Source organism: Pongo abelii, chromosome 9 (genome assembly GCF_028885655.2).
Source record: "Pongo abelii isolate AG06213 chromosome 9, NHGRI_mPonAbe1-v2.0_pri, whole genome shotgun sequence".
NCBI classification, from domain to species: Eukaryota; Metazoa; Chordata; class Mammalia; order Primates; family Hominidae; genus Pongo; species Pongo abelii.
In genome coordinates, this window is record NC_071994.2 from 130,275,492 (window position 1) to 130,302,192 (window position 26,701).

The 26,701-nt window shown below is 43.7% G+C and overlaps 2 protein-coding genes and 3 long non-coding RNA genes across 10 annotated transcripts in view; 3 read left to right on the forward strand and 2 right to left on the reverse strand.

Annotated features, from left to right (window-relative positions):
- The window catches only part of KIRREL3 (kirre like nephrin family adhesion molecule 3), a 594,169-nt gene extending 586,673 nt beyond the window's left edge, over window positions 1-7,496 (reverse strand). For 3 of the 6 annotated variants that reach the window (XM_063728267.1, XM_054525413.2, XM_063728264.1), the window contains exons 1-2: window positions 6,546-7,496; window positions 3,758-4,175 (exon numbers count right to left, since the gene is read on the reverse strand). In XM_063728267.1, coding sequence (XP_063584337.1) covers window positions 3,758-3,812 — 55 coding nt within the window. In that variant the 5' untranslated portion in view covers window positions 3,813-4,175; window positions 6,546-7,496. Of the gene's footprint in view, window positions 1-3,757; window positions 4,486-6,545 lie in introns of those variants that run through there. The other 3 variants (XM_063728268.1, XM_063728266.1, XM_063728265.1) reach the window with 2 other exon arrangements.
- Window positions 6,233-7,828, forward strand: LOC112135543 (putative uncharacterized protein KIRREL3-AS3). Its single transcript, XM_024255935.3, is given in 3 exon segments — window positions 6,233-6,830; window positions 6,832-7,204; window positions 7,207-7,828. Coding segments are annotated over 3 exon segments (723 nt in total). The 5' UTR covers window positions 6,233-6,737; the 3' UTR covers window positions 7,464-7,828.
- Window positions 7,829-15,776: 7,948 nt separating this feature from the next.
- LOC129048826 (uncharacterized) lies at window positions 15,777-24,068 on the reverse strand. The gene is made up of 3 exons (XR_008511504.1): window positions 23,572-24,068; window positions 21,162-21,242; window positions 15,777-15,986 (listed from the first exon to the last, which is right to left on the reverse strand). It is a non-coding gene; the product is annotated as an uncharacterized LOC129048826 (long non-coding RNA).
- On the forward strand, window positions 22,399-24,557 carry LOC129048825 (uncharacterized). Its single transcript, XR_008511503.1, has 3 exons — window positions 22,399-22,543; window positions 23,981-24,099; window positions 24,334-24,557. It is a non-coding gene; the product is annotated as an uncharacterized LOC129048825 (long non-coding RNA).
- A 530-nt stretch (window positions 24,558-25,087) lies between these two features.
- The window catches only part of LOC129048827 (uncharacterized), a 35,678-nt gene continuing 34,064 nt past the window's right edge, over window positions 25,088-26,701 (forward strand). The window contains exon 1 of the long non-coding RNA XR_008511505.1: window positions 25,088-25,259. This is a non-coding gene — a long non-coding RNA (uncharacterized LOC129048827). The remainder of the gene's footprint in view (window positions 25,260-26,701) is intronic.

Below are 26,701 nucleotides of genomic sequence, written 5' to 3' on the forward strand. Positions count from 1 at the left end.
AGCCAGGCAGGAGAGCAAGTGGGCTGCTTAGATTCTTCCCAATAGGGAGATGGTACCTCAAATGCATCCTTAGCTCAGGGATGCCATTAACAGGTAAATGCAAGTTTTCACTTTTACCCCAATACAGTACAGTACGCATGCAAAGCCAAAAGATCTGGATTCAGCAGAATTAGAACCTTCAGAACCGCAGAATCACAAGGCAGGACAGGACACTCTAGGAATGCCAGAGCAAAATGCCAGAGAGTGGGGAAGAGACCACCTTTCTTAAGAGTGAGTGTCTGGAGTAGAAGGCACCAAGTTCTTGCCACTGTGGCTCCCCTGTCTGTCTCCCCTGTCTCTGAGGTGGAGATCGGAGATCTCCCTGGAGGCAGGGAGTCATCAGTCCTCTAGGACCTTATTCCCTCCAAGCTACCTAAGCTGTGCATGTGCAGGCTGGATGGGATGGGGCTTGAAGCTTAAGGCGGGCACGGAAGGAAATAGTTGTGGGTGAACTGAAATGATAAAGAGGAAAAAATATAGCAAGTTCTAAGTTTATGGATGACAAGAGAATCGATTATTTTTTCACCCAGGGGCAGAACATGTCTATTCTCAGCAGGAGGCAAATTGTGCTGTGACATTATCCCTCTCTGAACAAAGCATGACCGTCCTGACAGCTGAGGGAAGAGGCATCCACAGCAAGGGAGAAGCCCACAAGCAGTACACACTGGCAGCTCTCCATTCCCTTGCTGGGAGCCAGGCCTGGGGACGCTGGCAGGGGTGGGATCGGGAGGAATGTTATTTAGCCTTACTACTGCCACCTTAAGAAAGATAAAGAAATACTTGATCTCAATCTACATGAAAAGCCCAAACTTTCAAAGAATAGGGACCCACCATATTACTGATATTAATTATACATTGATTTCTGTTCTCTGTCTCTCTAAAGGGTTATAAGGAAAAGTAAAGGTAAATAAACATTTGACAAATTAGGAAGAAAAGGATGGCTGGAACAGACTTTAAGAGTTTATTTGTATCTTGAGAGCACTGCTTGGAGCACTCTTTCTGCACGGGGACCAAGATACTGGGAGCATGGAGCTTGGGAATCTTGTTCCCAGAAACTCCTAAGTGCCATGCAGATTCCCACTGTGAGATGTGTTGGACAGCAGATGGCCATGTCATCGGAGTGCCAGATAAGGCACTAAAAACAACCCTGAACATTTGTTGTCTCTGAGGGAAAGGCCATCCCCTGAGTTTCTTTGCATTTCCTGGGAGAGGCATCCCAGCATGCAGGCGGCAGGGGTCAAGCAGGTGGCTGTGTGAGGGTGCCAGGTGGGGATGTAACCTCAGGCCTCATTCCGGGGGATCACAGTGGAAGCCATTTAGAGCCATGTGGGCTAGACCTCCCAGGACCTGTTAGACATGGATGCGTTCTATCCAATAAGTTGATGAATGCATGACACTGGGTAGGGGTGGGGCACAGTACATGAGCTAAGCATATATGTGAAGATGGTCAAATAGAATCCTCTGGGGAATTCATAATGCTCAAAACAACATCCACATAAACAAATTTCCACAGATCAAGGCAAAAGATAACCATATCACATTGAGGTGAAGTCCATAAAACACCTTCCCACTTAATGGCTTGACCCCTTAATTCCTGTAGTCAGACACTGTCTATTCAAGAAGCTCACCATGTACAGGGATGCAGGGTATCTGACCAGCCATGTCCACTTGGGTCTCCTAATCTTTGTTTAGACCTGTTTTCCAGCCTCTGGACCAGGTATCTACCATTTGGTAGGGTGGACAGTGACGGCCAAGCTCAGAATACTCCAGGAGCACAAGGCATTAAGAACTATATGATGTTATGGTTTCTTCCTAGCGCTCTCAGGACTCGGGGTAGATAAAACAGAGCATTTAACCTCCATAGGTAAATATTTAAAGATTCACACCAAGCAGTCAAGAAACAGCTCCAGACCAAGAAAGAAATAAGCACAACAGAAGATGTACACTGTAATGATTCAGACAGCCAGGGAGGTATTTAGACACCTATAGCCTTCTTATGCCAATCTACATAAGTATCACAGATCAAGCTTCTAAATACACAAAAGGCTGATTAAAGCATGCACTGGTCCCATGCAAATGTGAGTTCATGTGTTTATGGGGGGTTGGTTGGAAGATTCCCTCCTTCTCAGGGGTTCTATATCAAAACTTCCTGAGTGAACTGGTAAGAAGCAAAGACGAATGGGAGTGTGTGTGTGTGTGTGTGTATGTGTGTATGTGCGCTCATAAGCAAGCACATACACATCCAAGAAAGAGGGTAATCTTACCAAATGGTAATATAACTGAGCCTGTCTCTATACCAGTGTTCTGAGATAGTTCTTATTCATTCAGCCTGAAACTCTGGGGAAGGCAATTTATCTTCCTGCTGCTGTAGGGAATCCTGGTGAGAAGCACACAACCATATGAATACATGAGTGTGTGTGTGTATGTGTGTGTACATACATTATCATTATACACAGGCATTAGTATGCACATACAAATATGAAGAAGGAGCCCCTTTGGTTTCATCAGGAGGACCAGAAGCAAAGTTTGAACTGCACAGATAAGGAGAAAGTCTGCAGTGACCACAAGCACGGGTGGAAGAGCAGAAGAAGGAAGCCAGGTTTTTGCTTATATTTGGCTTCTCCCCGACAGGGGAGAAAGAGAAGACATGCTGTTTGCTTGCAAAGCCAGCCACCCGTGGCAGTGCTTTGCTTTCTCGAAAACTTTTACCCTTCATTTAATCAACAGATGGACATGCTCTGTTGTGGATTTTTTCTAAGAGTCTTGCACCTCTAAAGGCTGTGTTGGCTGGCACAAATGCAGACTCAGATGGCAGAGGTGCATTGGCATTCCAAAAGAGTGGGAAGGAGCCCATGTACTTGCCCCTTCAAACTCAATTCCACAGGTGACTTTTGATGCCTTTGGCTAACTAGGCACTCACATTCCCTCTCCCGAATTTCCCTCTCCTTCCTGCACCACTACCAGCCCCAGGGCTCCCAATGGCAAGGAGCCTAGAGGTGGCAAATTTCTTTCTGGAGAGTCCACCTGCTTCTCTGCCCCTGCTAGGCTGCAGAAAGGAAACAATCAGCACCACAGGCGAAATTTCATTTTATACCCTGAATTCAGTGCTGTGTAGGATTCAGAATTCAACCTAATTTAGGGAACTCAATGACGTTCAATGAAACTCTTTACAAGCTTTTCCCAACCACTGCAAATTACCCCCCACAATACATTCCGTAATTGCAACCCCCTTTTCAACGGTGCAAACCACACACATTCGCTTTTGAATACACTTGTGCAAGTCAGACCCTATTCAAGCTGAAATATCCACCTAAACCAAGCTCTCCCTCCCTGCCATCTCCTTCCCTGGCCTGGGTCTGAAGGAGAGGAGGTTCCCAGAAGTTCAGAGTGGCATAACCACAGAGATACTACCTAATTAACATACCAGAAGCATAAAGAACTCATTTGCATTGGAGAGTTTGAGCTGGATATTGACAAGGGAGAGGACAAAGTCATTCTCCTCCCCTCCCATACCCCTTCTTTCCAAAGGAAAATAAACGGTACCATTTTGTTGCATTCGCAAAGGCAAACAGGCAATGCCAGGGCATCTCAGCCCGGCACCGAGAGACGCATCCATCAGTCCCAGTTCCCGAAGCCTGCCCACATTCCTGCCCACAGCCTCCCGCGCCCTAACAACCCAGCCGACTTTCTTCCAACTCCAGCGGCGCAGGGGTCCTACCTTGACTGAAAAGGAAGAAGCAGACGAAGAGCAGATCGAGCTGGAAAGGTTTCATTCCTTAGCGCAGCGAAGGAAAGCCGGCGGGGTAACTTGGGTGTGCAGTTAGTTTCTCTTCCTTGGCGGCTCTCGGTGCTCAGCCTCCGCCGGTCCTCTCGGGTTCGCGCCTACCATCTGTCCGTCCGTGGGTCCCTCCGGGTGGTTTCGGTCTCTTTGTGCCTCTGGGTATCTGCAGCCAGCTGACACAAACTGCCTGTTCTTAGCCGCCTCTGGAAGCCGGGATTGTCAGCAATGTCCCCACTCGGAGCAGATCCATTCTCTGGCTCTTGGCATCCCAGGCACACGGCTTCCTCAGGCGGGCTCCTCCCACAGTGAGCGAGCGAGCTAGTGACGAGTGACAGAAGGACTCCTTTCACTGAAGCTGAGGCGAGGGGAGAGGGAGGGGAGACAGGTCATAATTAAAGAGAAAACACTCGGAAAAAGGAGATCTATGCAAAACGGACAGTGGGGGAAATGGCTGTGTTCTTTCTTTTCCCTAAATAGGGAAAAATTCAGCTTTTGTCACCATTATTGACCAAAAGGCATCTTGAGCTTGGAGTGGAGCTGTGACTTTTTGTCCACACGATGTCCTGTTTAACAGTGAAGTTAAGGATGACTATACACATGCATGTGCACAAAAACATGCATGCCCTTCCTTTGCACAGGAACTGGAAACTGGGCTGAAAGGGAACTAGGAAGGGGGGGTGTGCATCTTTCCCTCGGAAGGACTTGGCCAATGTGTGCAGCGGGAGGCTTGGAGTTGGAGGAGAGATAAGCATGCTTTGCATTTCTGAGAGTTTCCTGTGGGTGGGTGGGGGGGTGGGGGGGTAGGTAATAAAACCTGAACATTTGGATCTTAGTTTGCTTTGCACTGCTCCTGGAAGACAAAATGCAGGAACTAAAGGGAAGGCAAGTGGGCTTGTGACACACACCCATTTATTATCATTATCCTGGTTTGTGCATTTCCTAACGAGGACAGGGGAGCAGCCTGTCTTTGCATTCAGAGCCTCTCCTCTAATGAGCGCTCCATCACTCTGAGCCTGTCTTTTCTCCAAGAGGTGCTGTGAGTCCAGTTGTGAAGGAGAGGCCAAGGTCATAGGCAACTGCCTCCTGAGGATCTTCAAGTCTTTTACCTGTCATGAAATTCACACTCCACACTCTAATCAAACTCGATTTCCTCCAGGATATCAACATGAATTTATCTGGGTCTATTTACTTAATAGACATTTAGGCATGCTTGGTATAAGCAGGCCACGGAGGGAAGCAAAATAATAGGCACAGTCCATGCCTTCAGAAGCTCATAATCTAGTGTGCAAGCAGAGTATACACACAAGATGCAAACTCTAAGGACATAACAAAGCAACACAGAAAAATATTCAACGTTATGCAGTGTGAGAAGGAGAGGTAAAGAGAGAGGAGAGGAAAATGAAAGACGCTCCCCTGACATGTGCCATTCAGCATTCAATTCTAAAATCAGTCATTACTGTCTTCAGTCCCTGGACCTTGGGGAGGTCTTTTGGGAAACTCTTAGCCTTTCCTCCTTCAGTAGCACATCTTTTGAGGACTCTGCTCACTACAAGGCACATTCCAACTCCAAGTTTCCATGCAGATGTTAACTTTAGAAAATTATCCCTTGGTATTTGTGAACAAGAAAGAAAGAAGCAGGGGCATATAGAAGTGTGCTAGTAGGAGCTGACACCTGGTAGTTGACACCAAAGATCTACAAATTAGTAGGTGTCTGCTTTGTTGACTTTTCTATTCTTAACTTAATAGTTTATTTAACTGCATCCCTTAGAGGCTGTTAAACATATCAAAGGGAAATTTGTAAGCAGACTTTGGGAGGAGAAACAGAAATGTTGAGCAACAGAAACTAAAAGGACACAAAAGAGGCAGCCCACTAGCTAAATTAACAAACAAGTTACTGAAGCAGTGTCAGCTGAGCCGGAGTCCATTAGCCTGGTGTAACAGATCATAAAATAAATGGAAGAGGCAAATCAGAAACACACACAGGAGATGAAAAATAATTTAAAATAACATATGCCAAACAACACATAAAGACTGAAAATAACTCTATGTATAGCGCCGTCACCTTAGTAGTAGCTTTCCATTAAGCCTATGGGGTTGTTGGGGAGAAATTTCAGGTGTCTGCGTGCCATTCTTGCAGGGAATAAGACAAATACTAGAATGCAGATTCTCTATCAAAGGTAGCAACATTTGATGTTTTAACTAAAGATTTATCCTTTAAGCTGTTGTTTAATTTTGAGTGCTAATTCCTCAATGGCCCAGGGCCCAGATTTTCTTAATTCAGCCCCCGAAGGAACTATTACAAAACCAGGGTCACAAGGCTAGTGAAGCGTGCAATACGCAATAATCAGGCACACGTACAGGTGTGTGCACTCCACACTCGCACTGACTCTTGGAAAGAAGAGGGGGGCCTGGGAGATCCAGGTTGGAAGGATCTTGTTTCGCTCTCCCATTGGCCCCCAACGCTGGCCTCATGGACCCCTTACTAGCTCCAGGCATCCCCCTCACCCCCACCACCCAGCCAGCTGGGCCTGTTCCCCTCTCCACTCCCCTCTACTCCCTCCCTGTAACCTCCGGTCTCCCGCAGAAAGAAAGAAAAAAAAAAGCTTGGATTAAGTGATGAGCTGCCCGCCTCTAAAAGGACCAGGAGGCGTATCAAGCCTGAGTGCCGGAAAACCCACGGCAATCTTCAGCAGCCACCACGTGGGGCAGAGAACGCGAGCAGTACCTGCAGGACCCACAGCCGGTCGGGCTCTGGCGCCAGCCCCGACGGCGGCCCCGCCATCTCCGCCCGGCTGCCCGCGGCCTCACCTCCTCCGGGGGCTCGGTTAGCCTCCTGGCGCTGCAAGGAGGCCTGCGCGCGGTTCGCTCCCGGGGAGGGAGGAGGAGGGAGGCGGCGAGGAGCCGACGGCTCCACCTGATGGAGAAGCGCGGAGAGTCCCTAGACCTCGGAGTGCGCTGCAAGAGGGGAGAGGAGAGAGACCGCCGCTCCTGCTGGAAGCCTTCGCGTCTAGGGGGCGGCGCGCGGGGGAAGGGGCCTCTGGACAGTCGGTGGAGGCGGCAGCCCTAAAGAGACAGCCGAAAGCCAGCAACTTGGAAAACCGCCCGAATTCTGGTTTTCTGCACATCCAGGCTGGCTCCAGGTCTCTTGTGCCCACCGTGCAAGCCGGTGGGATGCCAGCAGGTGGCATCCTCTCCAGCGTTTCTTCGCCAGGCGTGGAGCCCGGAGGCCAAATCCCTCAGTCCCCAGCCCCCTCCCCAAGCCTCCGGTGCCATGTGCTGGGTCCGGTGAGCCCCTGGCCTCGCCCCCCACCTCCGCCAGCGGGGCGAGCCGGAGTTGGGTGGCCCAGACCTGCGCGGAGGCGGGAGCCTGCAGACGATGCCGGCCGCCCCGGGTTCTGCCGCTGGCTGGCCAAGAAGTGACAGGAGGGCAAGGCTCCCCCGGAAAGCGTCCAAGCCCTGCTCTCCTGCTCTTCCAAGCCTTGCTGCCTGTTGCCCCCAGGGTTTTCTGAGATCTGGGACGAAGAGAGTGATGTGCAAGGTTCTGGGTCCCGGTGCAGGAATGAGGGGTACGGTTGTCGAGTGCTTGGAGCAGGCTGGCGTTCGGGCACACTGCAGACCTCAGCTCACCGCCACTTTCTCCTGACCGTCCTCGTGGCTGTCAGCCCAATGTCTAACATGTGTTATTCCCTCGGTTTGTCCAAAGGCCTGTTTTGGATACTTAAAGACACATGGAATGACTATGAGAATTCCTGTTCCTGGAAAGTTTGTCCTCTAGTTGGAAAGAGGTATATACAGGTCTGTGTGTGGGAAAATATTATAAAACACCTCACTGACATTTTAATAAGAGAGATTGCCCTGGATGGCATCTGTCTGGGCCCTTCCTTTCCATTAGAGATGCATCCTTCTAGGTTAGCTTGCTTGGGACCCTGCAGGAAAGCTGCAGGCTGAGGCAACAGTCCAGGGCCCCCACCTGGGCCCAGAGTCCCCACTGACCTATCCTTCTCCATCTGCCCCACTGCCATGCTGGCTGGGCTCCCAGTCACAGCTTTTCTGTGTTCATGAGACACCATTATCACCAAGGAGAGGGAGCGGCTCTTTTAAGAGACGGACAGTCATCGTGTACAGAGAAATTCCTGTTTAATGCCTCTTCACAGTATTTGTTGCAGGGATACATTAGAAACCACATTCCCTTTTTGTTTTTCACATATCCTGCCAGTACTGGTTAAACCTCTTTTGTCCAGGGATTTAACACATTTTGAACAGCCTCCTACTGGGAGTTCAGGGTAACCTGACTCTCCACTCATAGGTAAGTTAATAAGGACTCCAAACTACGTACACTTCCAGAGACCAGATGGTTATCAGAGGTCCTCGCTGGGTGGCAGCCTTTATGACCTGGGCAGTCACAGTCTTCTAGCCTATTTCTTTTTCATTTATCTGAACCAGATTTCTTGCTTACTTCTGTGTAGGTGGATTACCAGACCTTAACCTCTGTTCCCTGCAGTTGGTCTTTCCATTGTAGAGGGAAAGGGCTCAGAGAACCAGATATTCACCTTTCAGAAGCATCCCCTGAAGGGCAGGTTGTCTGCCCCCCTGATTCATTGAGGATCAGGCCTCATGGAGGGAGTCTGGTGAGCCTTTTGATGTGGCGCTGGCCTGGCCACTGCTAACCAATGTGGCCCCTTAATGAACCTGGGCACACCTTTCTTCATTTATTAAATGATTGGTTTGAGCCAGTGGATCTCCAGGATTCTTCAGAATCCTAAAGTCCCATTGTAGTCTGTTCCAGAGGCCACACCTTTCATCATGGAGACAAATGGAAATGCTCTTTAATGCCTCAGTGTTAGGGCAGATTATTTCGAGTGGTGGGTCACCATCCCCAAGAAAACAAGGGAGCAAGTGACAACCCTGAGATCTGCGTGGGCCTCTCCACTGTCACTGGTTCTGACTTTTCCCCAAACTGCTTTGTGTTCATTCTACTCAGTCTGAGCGCCCTCAGTCTTTCCCCAACTTACTGAACTCATGTCTTTCCCTTATCTCCTTGTTTTCCCCAGAACCAGACCCCACATCCGGCCTTGGTTCTGGGTTCCAGAACAGACTTCCTTCAACGCACATCTACAACCATGTTGGATGAAAAATGCAAACATTTTATTAAAGTAAGGGCGTGGTGATGCCAGAGTGGCTAACTGGAAAAGACTTCCTTTAAAGGGAGCGAGGACAAGGATGCCTTGTACTTCTTCTGTCTTAATGTGAATCACACTTTACTGTAAAAATTATCTAATCCTGTATTTTCTCTGATATCCTGGCAGCCCCATGAAGGTGGGGACAGTGCCCCTCTGGTTCACAGCCGTGTCCACAGCTCTTACTCAGGTAGGCAGTAAGCTCTCACTACGTACTGTTGAATGAATGGTAAAATTTTACCTAGTGCCCCACATTCTATTTCCTGTTTTCTGAATCCAATTTAACTTATTCTTCCCTCTGTTATTAAACCATTGTCAAACATCTGGCATGTGCCTGCCACTGCTCTGGCTGTATTTTATGAGGATGGGTAATGAATTGAGCCTATATATAGTTTGCAAAATGTGGAACACACTTTAAAAGGCATGGCACTAAAGAAATGAAAGATATTTTTATCTCTTCAGCATCATTCTGCACAAGGATACAATTCTCTAGCAGCACTGTTTAAGAACAATAGACCTGTTTAGCCTTGACATGCTCATGCATGCAGGGCACTGGGTACTCAGTTCACATGGGAGCTGCATTCTCTATCTCAGCAAAGACCTGAAGAGTGTGTAATTTACAGGGAAGAAAAGATATAAGAAATATTATGAAAGGAGATGGCAGTGCTCCATGCCTTGCGTCATTGCTGGCTGGGTACGTAGGCCAGGGCCTTCTAACGAGCTCTGGGGATGGCACCAAAGGCAAGCTTCAGCTTCCCTCTTCAGGGTTTGAAACAGGTTGTGTGTCATTTTGGAATATGCCACGTGCTCTTTTTGTGTATATGAATAGGCTAATTATGTGGAAATTATTGGAAGACAAAGTGAAATTCCAGTTACATGACTCATTTGTGATATTCAAAGTCTTGGAAATTATACTGCATTTATTCTTTTCCTCCATTCTTCTTTTTCATGCCCCTCCCCTGAGCCATCCCCCATACCCCCCACCTATGTTATAAATTAGTAAACTTTTATAGCAGCCAAGAGAGTGAAAGATCTCACTCAAAGTTCCTTTAGGCTTTCTTCTTAGATGACAAGTTTTACTTTTCTTTTCGTTTATTACATACGGTATTCCTTTTTCCTTCCCATCTTTATATAATAAAATTATATATATTAGCATATGAGATTTAAGTAATATATGTAACATGCAAAGTTATATAAGTTCATATATATACAAAACTTTACATACACACCCAAAAAACTTTTCTATTACCATGCTAGCAATCAATGTGCCTCCTACCCAAATATTCCAAATTACTCAGCTCTAGACCAGATTTTCATCATCTCTATCTGAACTTACAGCATCCTCAACTCACTGCCTAGTCTACAGACCAACAAAGACCCTCTCCACTGCCTAACCTACTGTTCTACCACATAAGTGCATCTCAAATGCAGTTCTTGCTTAAAAATGTGGATGGTTTCTGCCCTGATCTGCTCATACTGCCATAACAAAATATCATAGCCTGATGGCTTAAATAACAGAAATTCATTTTCTCACAGTTCTGGAGGCTGGGAGTCTAAGATCAGGATGCCAGCATGGCCAAGTTTTAGTGAGGGTTCTCTTCCTGGCTTGTGGATGGCCGCCTTCTTGCTGTGTCCTCACATGGCCTGTCCTCAAATGTGAGACATCTCTCTGTCCTCCTCTTCTCATAAGGACACCAGTCCTATTGGATTAGGACCCCACCATATGACCACATTTAACCTTAATCACCTCTTAAAAGCCCTACCTCCAAATACAGTCACATTGGAGGTTAGGGCTTTAACCTATGACTTTTAGGAGGATACAATTCAGTTCATAGTAGTCACCAAGATAGAGCATAAACTTGTTATCATGATATATAGGGAGTATCAAAGCAACATAGCTTTCCTGTCGTATTGCCAGTTCCCTCCTTCACAGCCTGAACCTCAGTCTTGCCAAATTCCTCTTTATTGATTAGAGACAGCAGACACTGTTACTTTTCCATACCTTTCTTATACTTGTTTCCTCATCCTGGTGTGTCTTTCTCCTTTCCTGTGTCTTTTTGCCTAATAAAGAGGTACTCATTGCTCAAGAATCATCTGGAATATCATCCATGAGAAGTTCACTTCACCTCTTCCTCCCCTCAGTCAAAAATGAATAGCCTATTCATCTAGGTTTCCACAGTATTCTTATAAACTCTTATTATAGAACTGTCAATATGCTAACTATTTATTTACTTGTTTACCTTCCAAACTAGATATGAGATTTTTAAGGCCAAGGACCACCTTTCGGAATTTATTTTTGCCTGTTTTAGAGTATATATGGCCCAGTGCCTGGCATATAGTAATTGCTTGCTAATGGTGTTTAAATAAAGAAAAATTCAGCAAAAACTCCTGATGTCCTTCCTGTGACCATCCAGTCCCAAGCTTGAACTTTTCTTTCTTTGTCATCTGATGCCTTTAGATCAAACTAGATCTAGGAAAATTCATATCCATCTTCTGGATATGCAGCTGAAGGACTGGAGAGAAAGATTTCTGACTATACATTTTGAACCCGACCCACGTTCAGGCAAACGTGGGCAGCGGGGCCATCAATGTGTATAAATCACAAGATTTATACAAGAGCCTAACTCTAGCTCTTGCATTAAAACAACAACAACAACAACAACAAACAAACAAGAAACCCGGCTTATTCATATTTCTTAATGGCACAATCCCAAATCAGTTGAGAAGCTATCACACTCTATAACAATTATGCAGACATGGGTTCAAAGTAAATTAAGAAAGCCAACATTAATTGTTTCCACACTCAGTCCAATTTGAAGTGAGTTGATGGTTCAGTGTTTTTCTGAGGTCTGAGTCTCTTCTTTGTCTTCTTCAGCTGCTGTCTGCCTGAGATTGGGAGGAGGCAGAGGCAGAGACTCCTCCTTCATCTTGTTTTGTTGTGCTAACTCTTACTGGCACAACAAAATTGGTTTTTTTAATCGTATAAAAATAGATGATATAGAATAATACAGTGGTTCCCAACAAGGGATCCCTGGGCCAGCAGCATCACATCCCCTGAGAATTGCAAATTTTTAGGTACCACCCTGGGACCTCCTGAATCAAAACCTCTGAGGTGGGGCCCAGATACCTGTTTTCTAACAAAACTCCTAGATAATTCTGATGCATATTACATTTGAGAATCAATGTTATTAGAACCACCATGGGCCATCACTTGACCCCAACAATAACCAAGCTATGGCAAATACTGTTCTATCTATCTTCCCTGCTTCCTTCTATCTCACTGGATTGTTCTGAAGCAAACTCAGATATCATATCCTTTCATTCGTAAGTATTTCCACATGCGATAAGGGCTTTAATATGGATGGAAGTAATACTTCATAGTATACGGTTGTCAGATATCTGATTTATCCTTAGACCATTCATCCTTAGAATACTCAACAGCCTTAATTTGGTAGTTTTGGGTCAAAAAAGACAGTTCAACTGGATAATAGTGAAAAAAGGACCTCTTTTTTGGAGGATTAAGAGTTTATTATTTTAAAAAGGGTGAGTTTGATCATTATTAAAAGATGAATCTGACAGTCTTAGTCTGTTCAGATTGCTACAATAGAATATCATGGACTGGGTGGCTTGAACAACAGAAATTTATTTCTTAGTGTGCTGGAGGCTGGAAGTCCGAGATCAAAGTGCCTGCAGATCCAGTGTCTGGTGAGGGCTTCCTGGTTTGCAGGTGGCCATCTGTATCCTCACTCTGCAGAGAGAAGAGAGAGGAAGCTCTCCTGTCTGTTCTCATAAGGGCACTAATCGTATTTGTAAGGCTCTGCCCTCACGACCTATTTACCTCCCAAAGGCTCCACTTCCTAATACCATCCCACTGGGGTTTAGGATTTCAACACATGCAATTGGGGGGAACACAAACATCCAGTCCATAACAATGGGGAAGGGAAATGAACCCACAAGAAGCAAGTCCTCAATTGAGACCCTGGCAAAATAATGCATGCCTTCACCTTGAACGAGACTGACTCCTTACCATTTATAAAAGTATTGCACTACCTGCTATGCATAGAGTATGTGATCTGATTGTTTCCCCAGAACTGTGATAGATTCACAATCTTTATCTATACTCTTCTGCCTGATCTTCATTCTGATCCATTTGCATTTGTATAGAAAGTGGTTAGAGGTAAAATGCAACCCATGACCTTGACCTAATCTTACCTGAAGAACCCAGGGGTAAACCCGTGGCCCTCTTCTCATAAGCTGAGTGTGCAGAGATTACAAGGTAGCCAGTTAGGCTCATCACAGGCCTATGTCATTCCCTGGTCTGCTCATGTCCTATTATACTCCACAAGTACTTACTACACTCTGAGAAATTCAAGAGACTATTTGTTCTCTTCTTCAGATGTCTGTGGCAAAAACTGACACTTGCACGGAGCATGATTTGATAGCAATATCTGCAAAGTGTCAGAAAGGGGAGGGGATCAATACACTTAATTTACTTGGAATAATTCATTGCCTAACTGGAGTTTTCAGTGAGGGCAGACAAATTCCACACTAAACTAACTCACCCACCTGGATCGGGAGGAGGGCAGTGAATCCGTCTTTTGAATGAGATGTAAAGCTGGGTTTCTTGCTTTCATTAATGACTCCTTCGGTCCTTCCTTTCTTGAGAAGAGGTGTTCATCCAGTCAGCCATGTTTCAAAATGGGGGATGGATGCTACTGACTGACAGCTCCCTTGCTTTTCCCCTGAGCTGATTGCTTTTGCAATCTACCCTGATATTTGGGTATGTTGCTTACTCAGAGGCTGTCAGTTTGGAGCTACATTCCACCTCAAGAGGAAAGAAAAATGTAGAAAGATTTTCTGTGCTGGAGAGTGATGGTGATTTTTCTTTCCTTTTAAGGCTAAACCAATAGAAAGCCCATTTTTCATGGGACAGGAAGTTAGAAATAACGAAGAACTGCACATGACAGCAAGGGGAATCCTTGGAATGGTTTAATGAGGTCATTGAGTCCCTTTGTAATAAATATTCCAGAGGCAACTGGATTAAATTGCTCCACAGTGATCTCTCAACTTCCCATCTCATTGATCTGGCCAGTGTGTAAGATGATTTGAACTAGAGCTTTCTGTGTGGTAGTAATGATAGACCATGAGTTCTGAGTTTTTGAGAGAGAATCCATTGGAATGTTTCTCCCTCATTAAGATACAACCACCTCTGGTAAACTCCTGGCCCAGGCATTGTGTTGACATGGGACTGGCAGGGGACAGGAACTTGAGATCTCAGTCAAGGCAGCTAAGGAGCTTGGGGAGGAGGCATGTAATTATAAGGCACTTTCAAATAATTACGCTATTACTACCTAATTAAGAAGTGCCACTTTCCACTTTACCTGAAATTCTGAGATCACCAAGCGATGGACCCTCTACTGAGCTTTGGCCTGCTCCCTATGGGAGAGGAAAAGGCACATAGTCAGAAAACACTGGGCTCTTGAGGGGGCCAGAAAGGTCACCAGAGAGTAACCTGAAATATTCAGGAGGTGAATCTCCCTTCTCTTCATTTGTCAAATGTCTTACCTTTCTGTGCCTCATTTGAAATTGAACTATCTACAAAATGAGGGAAATAATGCTCCTCTCCCTGGCTTGCTTGTCAGTAGGCTGGTAAACAAATCAAAATATAAATCTCTGTGAACATATTTTATCATCTGTTAAAATAGGGAAATTGATCAACAAACATTTATTGAATTTTTACTTTCTCAAGGCACTGTAGGGGATGCGGAAGGTTCAAGACGTATAGTCCTCTGACTTCAAGTACCTTCCAACGCAGTTGAAGACCCAACACAGAGGCACTGATTATTAGATTCAGCCAGCCATTTATTGATTCACTCAAATGTTCATGCTACAAATATTTCTCGAGCACCCACTTTGTGTAAGGCGCTTCATATAGGCACTTGCAACACAGAGATGAAAAAGATATCCATTCTGTCCTCAAGGAATCTGTTACAGTCCGGTGAGCTATAAAGTACAACAGTATAAGCTTTTAAGGGAAACTAAAAGTGATCCAGTGACACAGATATTCTGAAAAGGAAGCATTTTCTGTGTTTGGACAGAAGAATTTCACCAAGGGCCTCAGAGTAGAAAGAAACAGGATTCAAATCTGACATTAGTCCCAGTTAAAGACCCCGATACCCACTGCCCCATGGTTCTCCATTTCATGTTCCATCTTCCAAAACACAAGCATTAAAACCCCATGGGAGAAGCATCATTGTGGTAATAGAGGAGAAGATTAATTCCTAATTTTGATTTCCTTTGAACCATTTTTACTTGACTGAGTCAAACTTGCTATGGAAGATGATTCATTACTATCTATTTTAAATCATGATCAGGAAGCACAGTGACACCCCAAAATGACAGAGGATGTGTTTCAAATGAAGAAATCTTAATTTTTAAAACTTTCTTTTTGAATAATTTGGTCCTTCCTTTTAGAACATAAGGGAAAGAAAATACTTAAAAAATTGTTAAAAAATTCACTACTGGTGATAGAATCCGTATATTACTTATGTAAGCAAAAACTAAAAAAGACAATCTCATTTTGAAAAAAATCAATGATTACAAAAGAATACTGAATGTGAATACTGAAAAAAATGTGAATGCCTTCTTTCACTCACCCTCATTCCAAATCTACTCCCAGGGGTAACCACTATCAGCAGTTTGGTGTGGACCTTCCTAGTCTTTTGTTATGTATTTGAATTCATATATAAGAAGGAGTTTCTACACGCACATGCATAAATAGAATCAGAAATAGTATGTATTATTCTGCAATTACATCTTCTTCGAATTTAGCATATCTCGCAGGTTTTTCTAATGATAGCCTGCTTAAATGTGCCTGAAGGAAACAGAAATTGAAGTCTTCATTTCCTTTTGTGCTCTGCTTTCCCAGGGTAGACTTGCTCCTTTCATCCATCCACATCTGATCCAGCCTCCCAATAAAGCAGTAATTGCTGTTCAGGTCAGGGAAAGGGGGCAAAAGGGAAAAGGTGAGGGTGCAGAAAATAACATGAGCCACAATGAGTCTCCAGCCTCGCCCAAATATAGGGAATGCAAAAAGACCAAACATTAATTCTTGAAACTTTTAGGTAAACAATGATCAGCTGGCCTCAGGGAGTAAGGCAATCCTGACCTCAAACTAATCATGATCAAGCCCACATTTGTTGATCATTATCTACCTGCAAAAATGTGCAAGTGCTTTAATGGTATGCTGCCCATTACTGCCCCTTTACTGACAAAATAACAGAAGAAAGGGAGGAAGGAGGGGAGGAAGGAGGGAGGGATGGAGGGAGGAAGGAAGGAAGAAGAAAGGAAGCAAGGAAGGAAGGGAGGAAGGAAGGAGGGAGGGAGGAAAGGAAGACGGAAGGAAATAAGGAAGGAAGGAGTTTTAAGGTGCTCTTCTTGTGGAGGGGTTGGAGGTTCCAGGAGCACACAAACAAGGCAGAAAAGGGTTTATTCTGAGTTTATGGTATGATTATCTGATGTTTATTAGGTAAACTCTCTATATTCAAATTATTCTACTCTGGAGTGAGATGGTCTTTGAGGAAGCATTCTTTAATTTATTTGGTTTCAAACCCAATGAATCAGATACCTTGTCATCCATTGGGTCCTTATCTACTATCCCCCTCCCCATCTTCCAAAACATAAGCAATAAAATTATGCAGGAGAACTGTTATTTTTGTATCTGAGAAGGAGATTCCTAAATGTACAAGACTTTTTGATGCAGTTGTAGGAACAATCAAGTCTTTGGTGACAATTCACTTAGTCCTGGGAGAACACAAGAAAATCACTACTCAGGGCTTCTCTGGAAACCAGCATAGGGTATGTGCTTATGCAGCCAGTTTAAAAATTTGGAATGATTCTCATCATGTGGAAGGGTTTAACGCAAGTCTGGAGCAAAAGCCTTGGTGGCCATGTCAGTCTGATTCCTGGCATAAAATAAGGTGTGCTCAGAAGACATTCTGAATAACATTTCATAAGGTGACTCTTTATAGAGGTGTGGGCAGGGTTAGAGTGGGTGTTGAGACACTCAAGGACGAGGAACAATCGTAAGCCCTGGAGTAGTGAGGGAGGAACGAGTGTTATTGGAGCCTGTTGAGACTGTGGCCATTGGGGAAGGGCCACCTGTCAGGAGCTATAGTCCTAGAGGGACAGGATGCAGCCAATGGCAGAACTCTGCACTGAAGCAGGAAGGGGGCAGCGGGAGAAATACTCCTGCCTCCCCCTCCTCCTGCATTCCCATCTCACTTTGTGACTGACGGCTGAGCCCATCTGGAAATCAGACAGAAAAGAAATCTGGAGCGAATTCCACAGGAACAGCACCTCAGGGCACACAGCAAAGTGGAGAAGGTCAGATAATGAATTTCGGTGGTGGTAGTGATGGTGTGATGGTGAGGGTGGATACAGAGAATAGCCATCATTTCAGCCTAATAGAGATTCAGACTAGAGATGAAAACAGATCAGGAAAGCAAACCTTGGCAGAGTTTCATTAGGTTCAGGATTAAATCAAAAGGGCAAAGGAAGTGTTGTCCATGTCATCCTCATGTCCTTAGGGCTTGAAGGCTGGAGAGTAAAGTACCAGTCACTGAACCTGGAGAGTCTTGCTCTTTTGGGTGTTGACACCATCATAGACTCCACGGGCTGGGAGAGAATCCCGGGCGGGGTTCATCCCCCTGCCTCTAGGAGGGCATTGATAGACTATTCCAGGGAGATGGGAGGTCTCAGTCTTTTTATTCACACCATTTTATGAGCTGTGAGTTTTGATTCATTATTCACCATGAAAGCAAAGTGAAAAAAATCATTTAAATTATAAACACTTGGAAATTTACTGTGGGACACACAAAATTTTAGATTTTGTCCTGGATATAAACAAGATATGCTCTTTGCTTTTCTGAAGCTTATATTCTGCTGAATGAGACAGATACATGCAAAGCAAATGATAATTTAAACTGAGATGTGATTAGTGTTGTAATGCAGATAAATATAGCGTATTATGGGAGAATAAAAAGTGGGAGGTTACTCTTTATGGTGAATATTAAGGAAAGCAGAGTGATATTTCAGTTGGGTCTGAAATATCAGGAGGTGGGCAGAAACAGAAAGGCGAAGAGGCACAGCTCATGTGTGGGAGATGTGGATGGCCCTGGAATGGTTGGGGTACAGACTGAATGACTGGGGGTGAGAAATGGACTGGACAAGTCTACTGGGGTTGGACGATAAAATACTGAATATCAACACTAAGGTATTTGGGACTGAGATTGCAGTTGCCCATTCAATATTCATTCCCAGCTTCATCCTTACTAACAGAACACCATCCATGTTTTTTCAGAGTGGCCTCATGTTCATTTAAAATGATGAACTTCTCCAGCTACCCTTGCAGGTAGGTATAGGAGCATGATGTGACCCAGTTCTTACCTACAAGCTGTAGGCAGGCATCTACTAGGTAAGGTTTCTGGGAAAGCTGTAGTATGACTGATAAAAAGGGACTCAGATAGCCCCTGGATTTTGTTCTTTTTTCCTCTTTCCATCTTCCTATCCAGAATGCAAAACCAAGGCCTGGAGGCAGAACAGACATCCTGTGACCTTGAAGCAAGGGCTCACGACTGGGAGGGCAGGAAAGGAATGAGAAAGAACCTGGTTCCTGATGACTTCCTGTAACAGCAGTATCCATCCCAAAAGGCCTACCTTCAGACTTCTTAGGTGAGAAAAGTAAGGTCCGATTTTTCCAACCTCTGTGGTCATATTTCTGCTATATGAAGCTGCATATACTAGCTCAGTGCTTGAGTGCTTGAGTTTATGGTATAGGATATGTGGAACCACTGAAGGCTAAGAAGTAATAGCACAGACATGGGGTCAGGGGCCTTAACCTGTAGTCCAGCTCTATCCCTAGACATAGTAAGTAAAGACCTGGTTTTAGGTGATCTGGCTGCTTTGAGCTCAGCTCTATCCCAGGATAGCCAGGTAACTCAAGGTGATTCACTTAGCTTTTCTGGGAATTGCATCCTCATTTAGAAAATACAGATTTTCTTAGAAATTCTCTGAAGGATCATCCAGCTCCATGGTTTCCTGACTGGGGCAACATATTGGGAAGATGGCAGGTGGAAATGTGGAGGCTGCCTGCAGAGATGAGAGCTCAGAGCAGGAAAGCCAGTAATGTAGTTATTACGCTTGGATAGGTAGAAGGTGGTGAGATCGCAAATCAGGGGCATAGAAATGCAGAAAAAGGTGTTGGTTGTGAAATCACTGGGTCTCCCAGATTGATTGGGTGGGGGCTGTGCTGTGTAGAGAAATTGTAGCTGACTGACCCAAAAAGTGATTAAAATACAAAGAATATAAAAAGACTGGGTCTTCTTCAATATTACAAAGGTATTGAATAGATTTTTGGAGACGTAGAAATTGTGCGTGGCTTTATTTATCACTCTTAGGAAGCCATAGACGTAGAAGCCAATGACAATAAAAATAACTTCAATTCCTGTTAACACTTTTCCCCTCAAGAACTCCAAGCATGTTTATATAGTTGTTGCAAGTTTATCATTGCAATGCCCTTGCACTGTGAAGAAGGGAGGTGTGTGTCATCTCTCCCCATTAGCCTGATGGAGAAACTGCCATCTGAAGAAGCAGGGATCTGCTCAAAGTGTGAAGGTGAGCCAGGGGCAGAGCTGGCACTAGGAATTAAGCCAGCCTCACCCCTGACTGGGTGTTCCTTGAGGCCTTTGAGACATGAGAAAACCTAGGATTTGGGAGCTCCATCCCCCAACACATTAATAGTTCCAGAGTGCATGATCTCATAAAGAATATATTTATCTCTTTTTATGTCACTTGACACCTTATGTTTCTCTCTGGAGTCAGATCTGCAGGCGCTAGGGCATGAATGTCTTATTCAAAGCATCAGAGTTTATATGGAAAACAAGAGCAAAGGTGCCCTGCCTCAGTTTCCCACACTGATGAGGCGTTGTGAGGCCACTGTGACCCCTGAAGGTGTTTTCTTCTTAGATTGCTCTTTCAGTTTGCTTACCTGACAACTTTGCCTATTCTGAGACTTCAGGTCTCTATTCCTATTTTTTTTTTTTTTAACCTACATTTCAATTTGGTCCAATCTCAGACACAATTCCTTTCCCAGATCTCTCTTACAGACAATGGTGCATAACTGGTATATTTTGATCCCAAAATGGCATCCGAAAGCGTTCTGCAATGCCGCCAAGCCAGCACTTTCGGAAGCATCTGACGATATTAATTTCAGTCTATTTCCTGAGGTTTGCAGGAAACTAAAATGAAGAAAGCGCTGTGGCAAAAAATTAAAGCTTCATGGAAAAAAAAAAAGGGAAGATTGACAGGAAACGAGGCTTCAATAGGACAGCTTGCACGGAGTAGTGCTGTCCTCCTTTCTGCATATCAACATATGCATAGGGAAAAATAGCTCTCTCTCCTACTTGCATCTCGGAGATTGGGAAGGGGCCTTGCCTACATGCTGTAGGTATGTAACAACTGGGGTAAGTATACACAAGAGACTGAAACTCGGGTCCTTTAGACGGTCTTGAAAATTATCCCTGGTGGCCAGACTTTTTCAGAAGAACAAAGATGCATTCAATGTTTGTCCAATTTTTAAAAATCTAAGCAGACAATACGATCAATTTTTTGCTAAAGTCCACGATTTTGTGGTACTTGATTTTTCCACCTTCCCTGTTTTTTATACATTTGATTCCGATGCTTCAAATTCAGGCCTTTTGGGAAAGAAATTCCTTCTAAATCTTCCATGTGCAATGATAACTCGAAGCAAATTCTACCCCCAAACACACTGTCTTTCCTTTCAGAATAACTTTTTTTGTCTTGTTTTCTTTTATTCTGATGGTCCATGTCCCGGTTTTCTTGACGGTTTCCTGCATGGCGTGAGCCTTCCCTCGCTTGGCTCCTGCGAGGGTCTCTTCCTGTTTCTCACCAGTAGGTGGACACAGTCCTGCTCAGCACTGCAAGATTTCTAACATTCTTACTGATAGGCCCTGCACAGTCTTAGGAATTGCCAGGAAGAATGAACAAGTGAGTCATCGGTCGGTCACCCCAAAGCGTGTGAAGATAGGAGGTGGGGAGGGACAAGTGCTGTATCTTTCAAAGAAAAAAATACTTCAGCTGCTTACCTCCACTGTGACATGCATTTTTGAAAGTAGAGCCTAGTCCCTCCTGTCTTCCACAGCTGTCTTTTCTTGTTGAGATGACACCTGCAAGAAGATGGCAAAACCTGGAGGTATGCGTGGGTCTGCAAATTTGTGGCTACGACGGGACACCTGGGATTTTGGGGAAAGACTAAGGAGTCGTTGTGGATGATGCAAGGGGCATTGGACCCTACCAGACTGGACTTTCAGAGGGGCCACACTGTCAAGCAGTTGAGTTCCTAAAGCAATTTAGTCAGGGAATGAGGGAAGAGAGAAATGTGGAAGGTGCCCAGGCTGGGCCGAACTGAGACACCACACAGCCTTGAGCTCTTCTCCGCCCGACTGTTTTATAGTCCAACTGAGACTTTCCCTTCTTTCTTTTCTTTTCAAATCTATAAGTGCAAGACTTGCCCCAATGCCACCATGGATAGTGTTAAGTCTATTATGATTTGTTGTTATTGAGAGGAGGTGAGAGATGGGGTGATGAGAAAACAGTTCTACCTCATTCCTTGCTGTAAGTTTTAATAGAGATGGGGAATTAAATTCGGCACACACTCATGCCTGCAGTGGGTTTTTTTTTTTTCTTTTTCTTTTTTTTTTTTTTTTTTTTTTTTTTTTTGTGAGACGGAGTCTCGCTCTGTCACCCAGCCTTCATTCTCCTTTCTAAGCCTCCCAAGTAGCTGGGATTATAGGCACCCGCCACCACACCTGGCTAATTTTTGTATTTTTAGTAGAGACAAGGTTTCACTATGTTGGCCAGGCTGGTCTTGAACTCCTGACCTCTAGTGATCCACCCACCTTGGCCTCCCAAAATGCTAGGATTACAGATGTGAGCCACAGCACCTGGCCACAGTGGCCCTTTTAAGGACACAATATGTTATCTCTTCCAAATATTCCAATACCCATATGGGGTCTCTGACTATTATAATCCCCACAAAATGGATGGAAAACAGAGGCTGGGAGAGGGAGTAGTTTGTCCAGGGCCCAGGGTAATGGAGTAGGGAGTGGCCACTAGAATGAATTCTCGAGAAAGTGCATGGTTAATTGTAAATCACTCTGCAAACTTTGCTCGTTCTTGTTATTCTCAGAACAGAAGCCAGGATGGGTGGTAAGAAATAACAATGGCAATTGGGCCCACTGAGTGAGTAATAGGGTTAGAACAAGACTTTGGAAAAGTCACCTGGATCCCTATAGCCTTTGTTCCTCTATGATGTGGGCCCAGATTGTGTCACGGTGGTAATCTGGATCCTGGCACTGCCTTGGAAAGGCTTGGTGACGTGCCAGACACAAGACAAGGGCACGGGTGGCCCCCAGCAGTGTTTTCCGCAGGAAGGAGGGAGTGGATGAGTGGCTGCATTGAGGAATGGGTATTTTGGAAGGGGAGATTTCCTCTGGGACTTCTGAATCTTTAAAACTCTGACGAGTTAGACGAATGGGTACCCAGTCCTGTGGCCCGTCCCACCTTCCTGCTCAAGCTCTGAGACGTTTAGTCCCGGCTTGATGGTTATTGGCACAGATGTTAAAGGCCATTGGGGGGAACATGGAAAGCTTTTTCTGAGCTAAAAAGTAACTGTGGGTTTGGCCTATTGATCTGAGCACAATAAACAGTTTTCATAATTTGAATGCCTGTGTTGTCAGACACACAAAGGCATTTGCTCAATCACAAATACAGTAAACACGATTTGCCAGTGTATGAGTGGCAGGCATGGGCCAGAGAGAGGAGATGGGGTGAAAACGTAGGCTGAGCTTTTGGAGAAGTAGCTCTCAAGATTCTGAACACCTTGTGACTATAGTTAATAACATTGCATTGTATACTTAAAAATTGCCAAGAGAATTGATGTTAAGCGTTCTCACCACAAAAATGATAATATGTGAGATAAGTAATGCATATGTTAATTAGCTTAATTCAGTCATTGCACAATGGAAACATATTTCAAAACATCCTGTTTAACACCTTAAATAGATACAATTTTTATTTGTCAATTAAAAAAACAAATAAAAATTTAAGAAGAGAAGAGTACAATTATTCTCCATATTTTGATCAGTTCTAAAGAAACTGGCATTTTTATAAAAGTATCATGAAAAAGAAAAGACAAAGTCTCAATGGAAAATGGACTTTCCGAAAAATATAAACAGAATATAGTCATCTTATGCTTATATATACATTTATTGTTTTATATGTAAATGTACACTTTAGAAAAGTTTAAAATCCAAAAAATTCTCTAAGAAAATAACTGAAAATAAGATAACTACCTACAATATTGATGTATGCTAATATTTTCCTATGCAAAATTTTCAACATGGCTGAGGTCAAAGAAAAATTAGTTTGCTTTCTATCATGAATATTTACCCATACCACTAAATATTCTTCCATGTGGGGAAAAAAGAGATTCACCTGATCAAAAAGCTGGTGCTTTACAACCTGCTTTTCCAGAGCATATTTGGGCCATCCTGTCTTCTGGTTTGACCAACAATTCAGAATCATGGCTTCCATAAATGGCTTTGATATTGTTTTCTCTCATCAGTGAGCCTAGGGGACCTTGGTCATTTGAACAGATTGGTTTCAGTTTCAGATGCTCTGGGAATTTGCATTTGTGAACCTTCCTTGGCAGGTTCCTAATGGAATCTGGGGGCAGAATGGAAGCCTGGGATGGCAGGTGTCACTGGCTGACTGTGATTGGATTGTCCAGGCTTTGTGATCCTCCTCCATGAGCTGTTCCTATTTGGGACCCAGGGAAAATCATTTTAAAAGCTGAAAGGTTTTGAAGTAACAAGTGACTGCTTTTTTTCTCTTCTCATTTCAGGCATGCTGAGTTTTAGTTCAGAGTGGTTGCATGGGGGCCTCTTCATCATGAATCTGGAAACCCTCTATCATTAAGGATTAGTTCACAGATTTCCTGAAAGTAAAAGAAAAATGGAAAAGGTAAAAACTAGATGTTTTCCAAATGCTTGACCTTTGGAGCATATGCTAGTGCTGCACTTTCTATGCAGACAATTTCCACAGAATTTTCTCCTTCCTTACTTTATATCACTCATTAATGCCATTCTCTGACTTCCTAATTCTCAGTCCATTCACACCCATCCACTGATTCACAATACCGATGTCAGCTCCAAACTTCCATTCTGTTTCTTTTTTGTCATCACATGTCCCTGTTAGAAAATAGGAAGACACCAGCCACCATCTTGCACAGACTCTGGGATCTAAGACCACACAATGAAAGGGAGAAATCAGTGGCTGAAGGAGTCACTTCATGACTGGGGAGTACAAATGATCTAGACCTGCACCGCCTGATGCTGTAGTTACTACCCACATGCGGCTATTTAAGTTGAAATTAATTGAAAATTAAATAAAATAAAAAATACAATTCCTCAGTCACAGTGGTCATGTGTCAAGTGCTTAATAGCTGAATGTAGCTAATGGCAACTGCATTAGACAGTGCAGATTTCATAGACCATTTTATAGGCCGTGTATATGAGCACAGAAAGTGCTACAATACAGTGCTGATGTGTCTCTTTACACAATCAGGTTTAAGCTGGCACTGTCTAGGGTAATGGCTGACAATCAGGATTTGTTCCTTCAGGACGATAGTTGGAGAAATGGTCAACCCTTGGTTTGATAATAATAATGCCTTTGAAGGGAGTAAGCCAGAGATAACTTCTTCACAAAATTAATGGTGTTCATATCTAGGTCTCCAAGCCCCAATGAAGGAATTTAAGATTAAGAAACTTAAGTCTATTTGGAAACAAATGAACATCTACCACGACTGCTATGAAAACTAAACTGTGTCTCCCTAAACAATCCTATGTTAAAGCCCTAACCCCCAGTGTGGCTGGATTTGGAGAAAGGGCCAATGAGAAGGTCATAAAAGTTATATGACATCATAATGGTAGAACCCTGACCCAATAGGACTGGTGCTCTTAGAAGAGGAAGACACCAGAGCTGTCCCTCTCTCGGCTTGCACTAAGGAGGAGGTCACGTGAGCACACAGTGAGAAGGCGGAGGACCATCTGCAAGCAGGAAGAGAGCCCTCGCTAGAACCCCCCATGGTGGCACCTGATAGTGGACTTCTAGCTTCCGGAACTGTGAGAAAATACATTTCTGTTGCTTAAGTCACCCAGTTTGTGGCATTTTGTCATGGCAGTCTGAGCAGACTAATACAATGAACTTGCATTTGGGTTGCTGCTACTAATAATGGCTGGCATTTGTATAGCACTTTGCAAGGTGATTTTATATCTCTGATTTACTTCTCACAAAAGCTCTTGAGGCTGGTATTAATGTTGTGATTTTACAGATGAGGTAAAAGCCTCCTAAGAACTTTCTGATAATCAGTGATCAAACTGAGATTGGAAATCGGGGCTTCTGAGCCCTACTCCTGTGCTGTAACCACTCTGCAAAATTGTTTTACAGATCTCCCATGGTTGCCTGATACAGACTGTACCTGGGCAACGCTGAACATGAGAGTGAATCCATGGCTGCTCTCACATTTGAATCCGCTCAATAGAATAATCAAAAGTTCAGGAACATGGAAATCAATATTACACAGTTAATAAGGGGTCTTTTCCAGAATATCAAAATTATTTGTTTGCAAATGCATATTTAAATGCAACTGTGTAATTGACAAAAAACATGAACAAGAAATCTACAGATGAGGAAGTTCAAAGCTAATAATTATTTTTAAATGTGCAAACTTCTTAGTAAAAAAGAAAGAGGGGTCATTTTTACAATTATCTAATTAGGAAAAATATTTAAAATCTTGTAATATCAAGCATTGAGGAGGAAGTGTCATAAACTAGGGAAAGGACTGTAAATTAATTCAGCCTGTTTGGAGAATAGTTTGTCCATATCTAGTAAAGCTGTAGATATGCACACCCTACATTCCAGGAGTTGACTTCTAGATGTATATCCTAGAGAAAAATCTTTGTTTGTATACACAAACAGATATGATCAAAGATATTCATTGCAGTCTTCTTAGTAATCACAAAAAAATTGGAAGCAAGCTAAATGTCTGTCAATAAGGTAATGGGTGAAGTATAGTCCAGTCATATAAAGAAACATTCTCTAGTATTTAAAATTAACGGATTTAACTGCATCAATATAGATACATCTCAAAAATGTGTTGAGTGAAAAGGGCAAGTTACAAAAAAGTTATGTGTTCTAAAAAATCATTTAGGAACCAATTGATATTATATATTGTTTGTGAATACGTAAGTAGTAAAAATATAAACATAAAGAAAATCCACCTTCAAGGTGATGATTACCTTTGAGGAGGGAGAAAAAGAAATGATAAGAGGGAAGTTCTTATCTGTGACTTTTTACTTCAGACTTTTTTCTAAAGCAGATGGGAACAAAGAATTAACATGTTAAATCTGAGTGTCATGTGGGTATATGCCAAATTATTCTCTATACTTTCATGTACATATACATTTTTTATAATTTAAAATCTCAAAATATTTTGGAAGATCAGTATTCTCCTGACCATTTGCTGTCAGCACTCACAGCCCCTGTCCAGGTATTTATAGTCTCC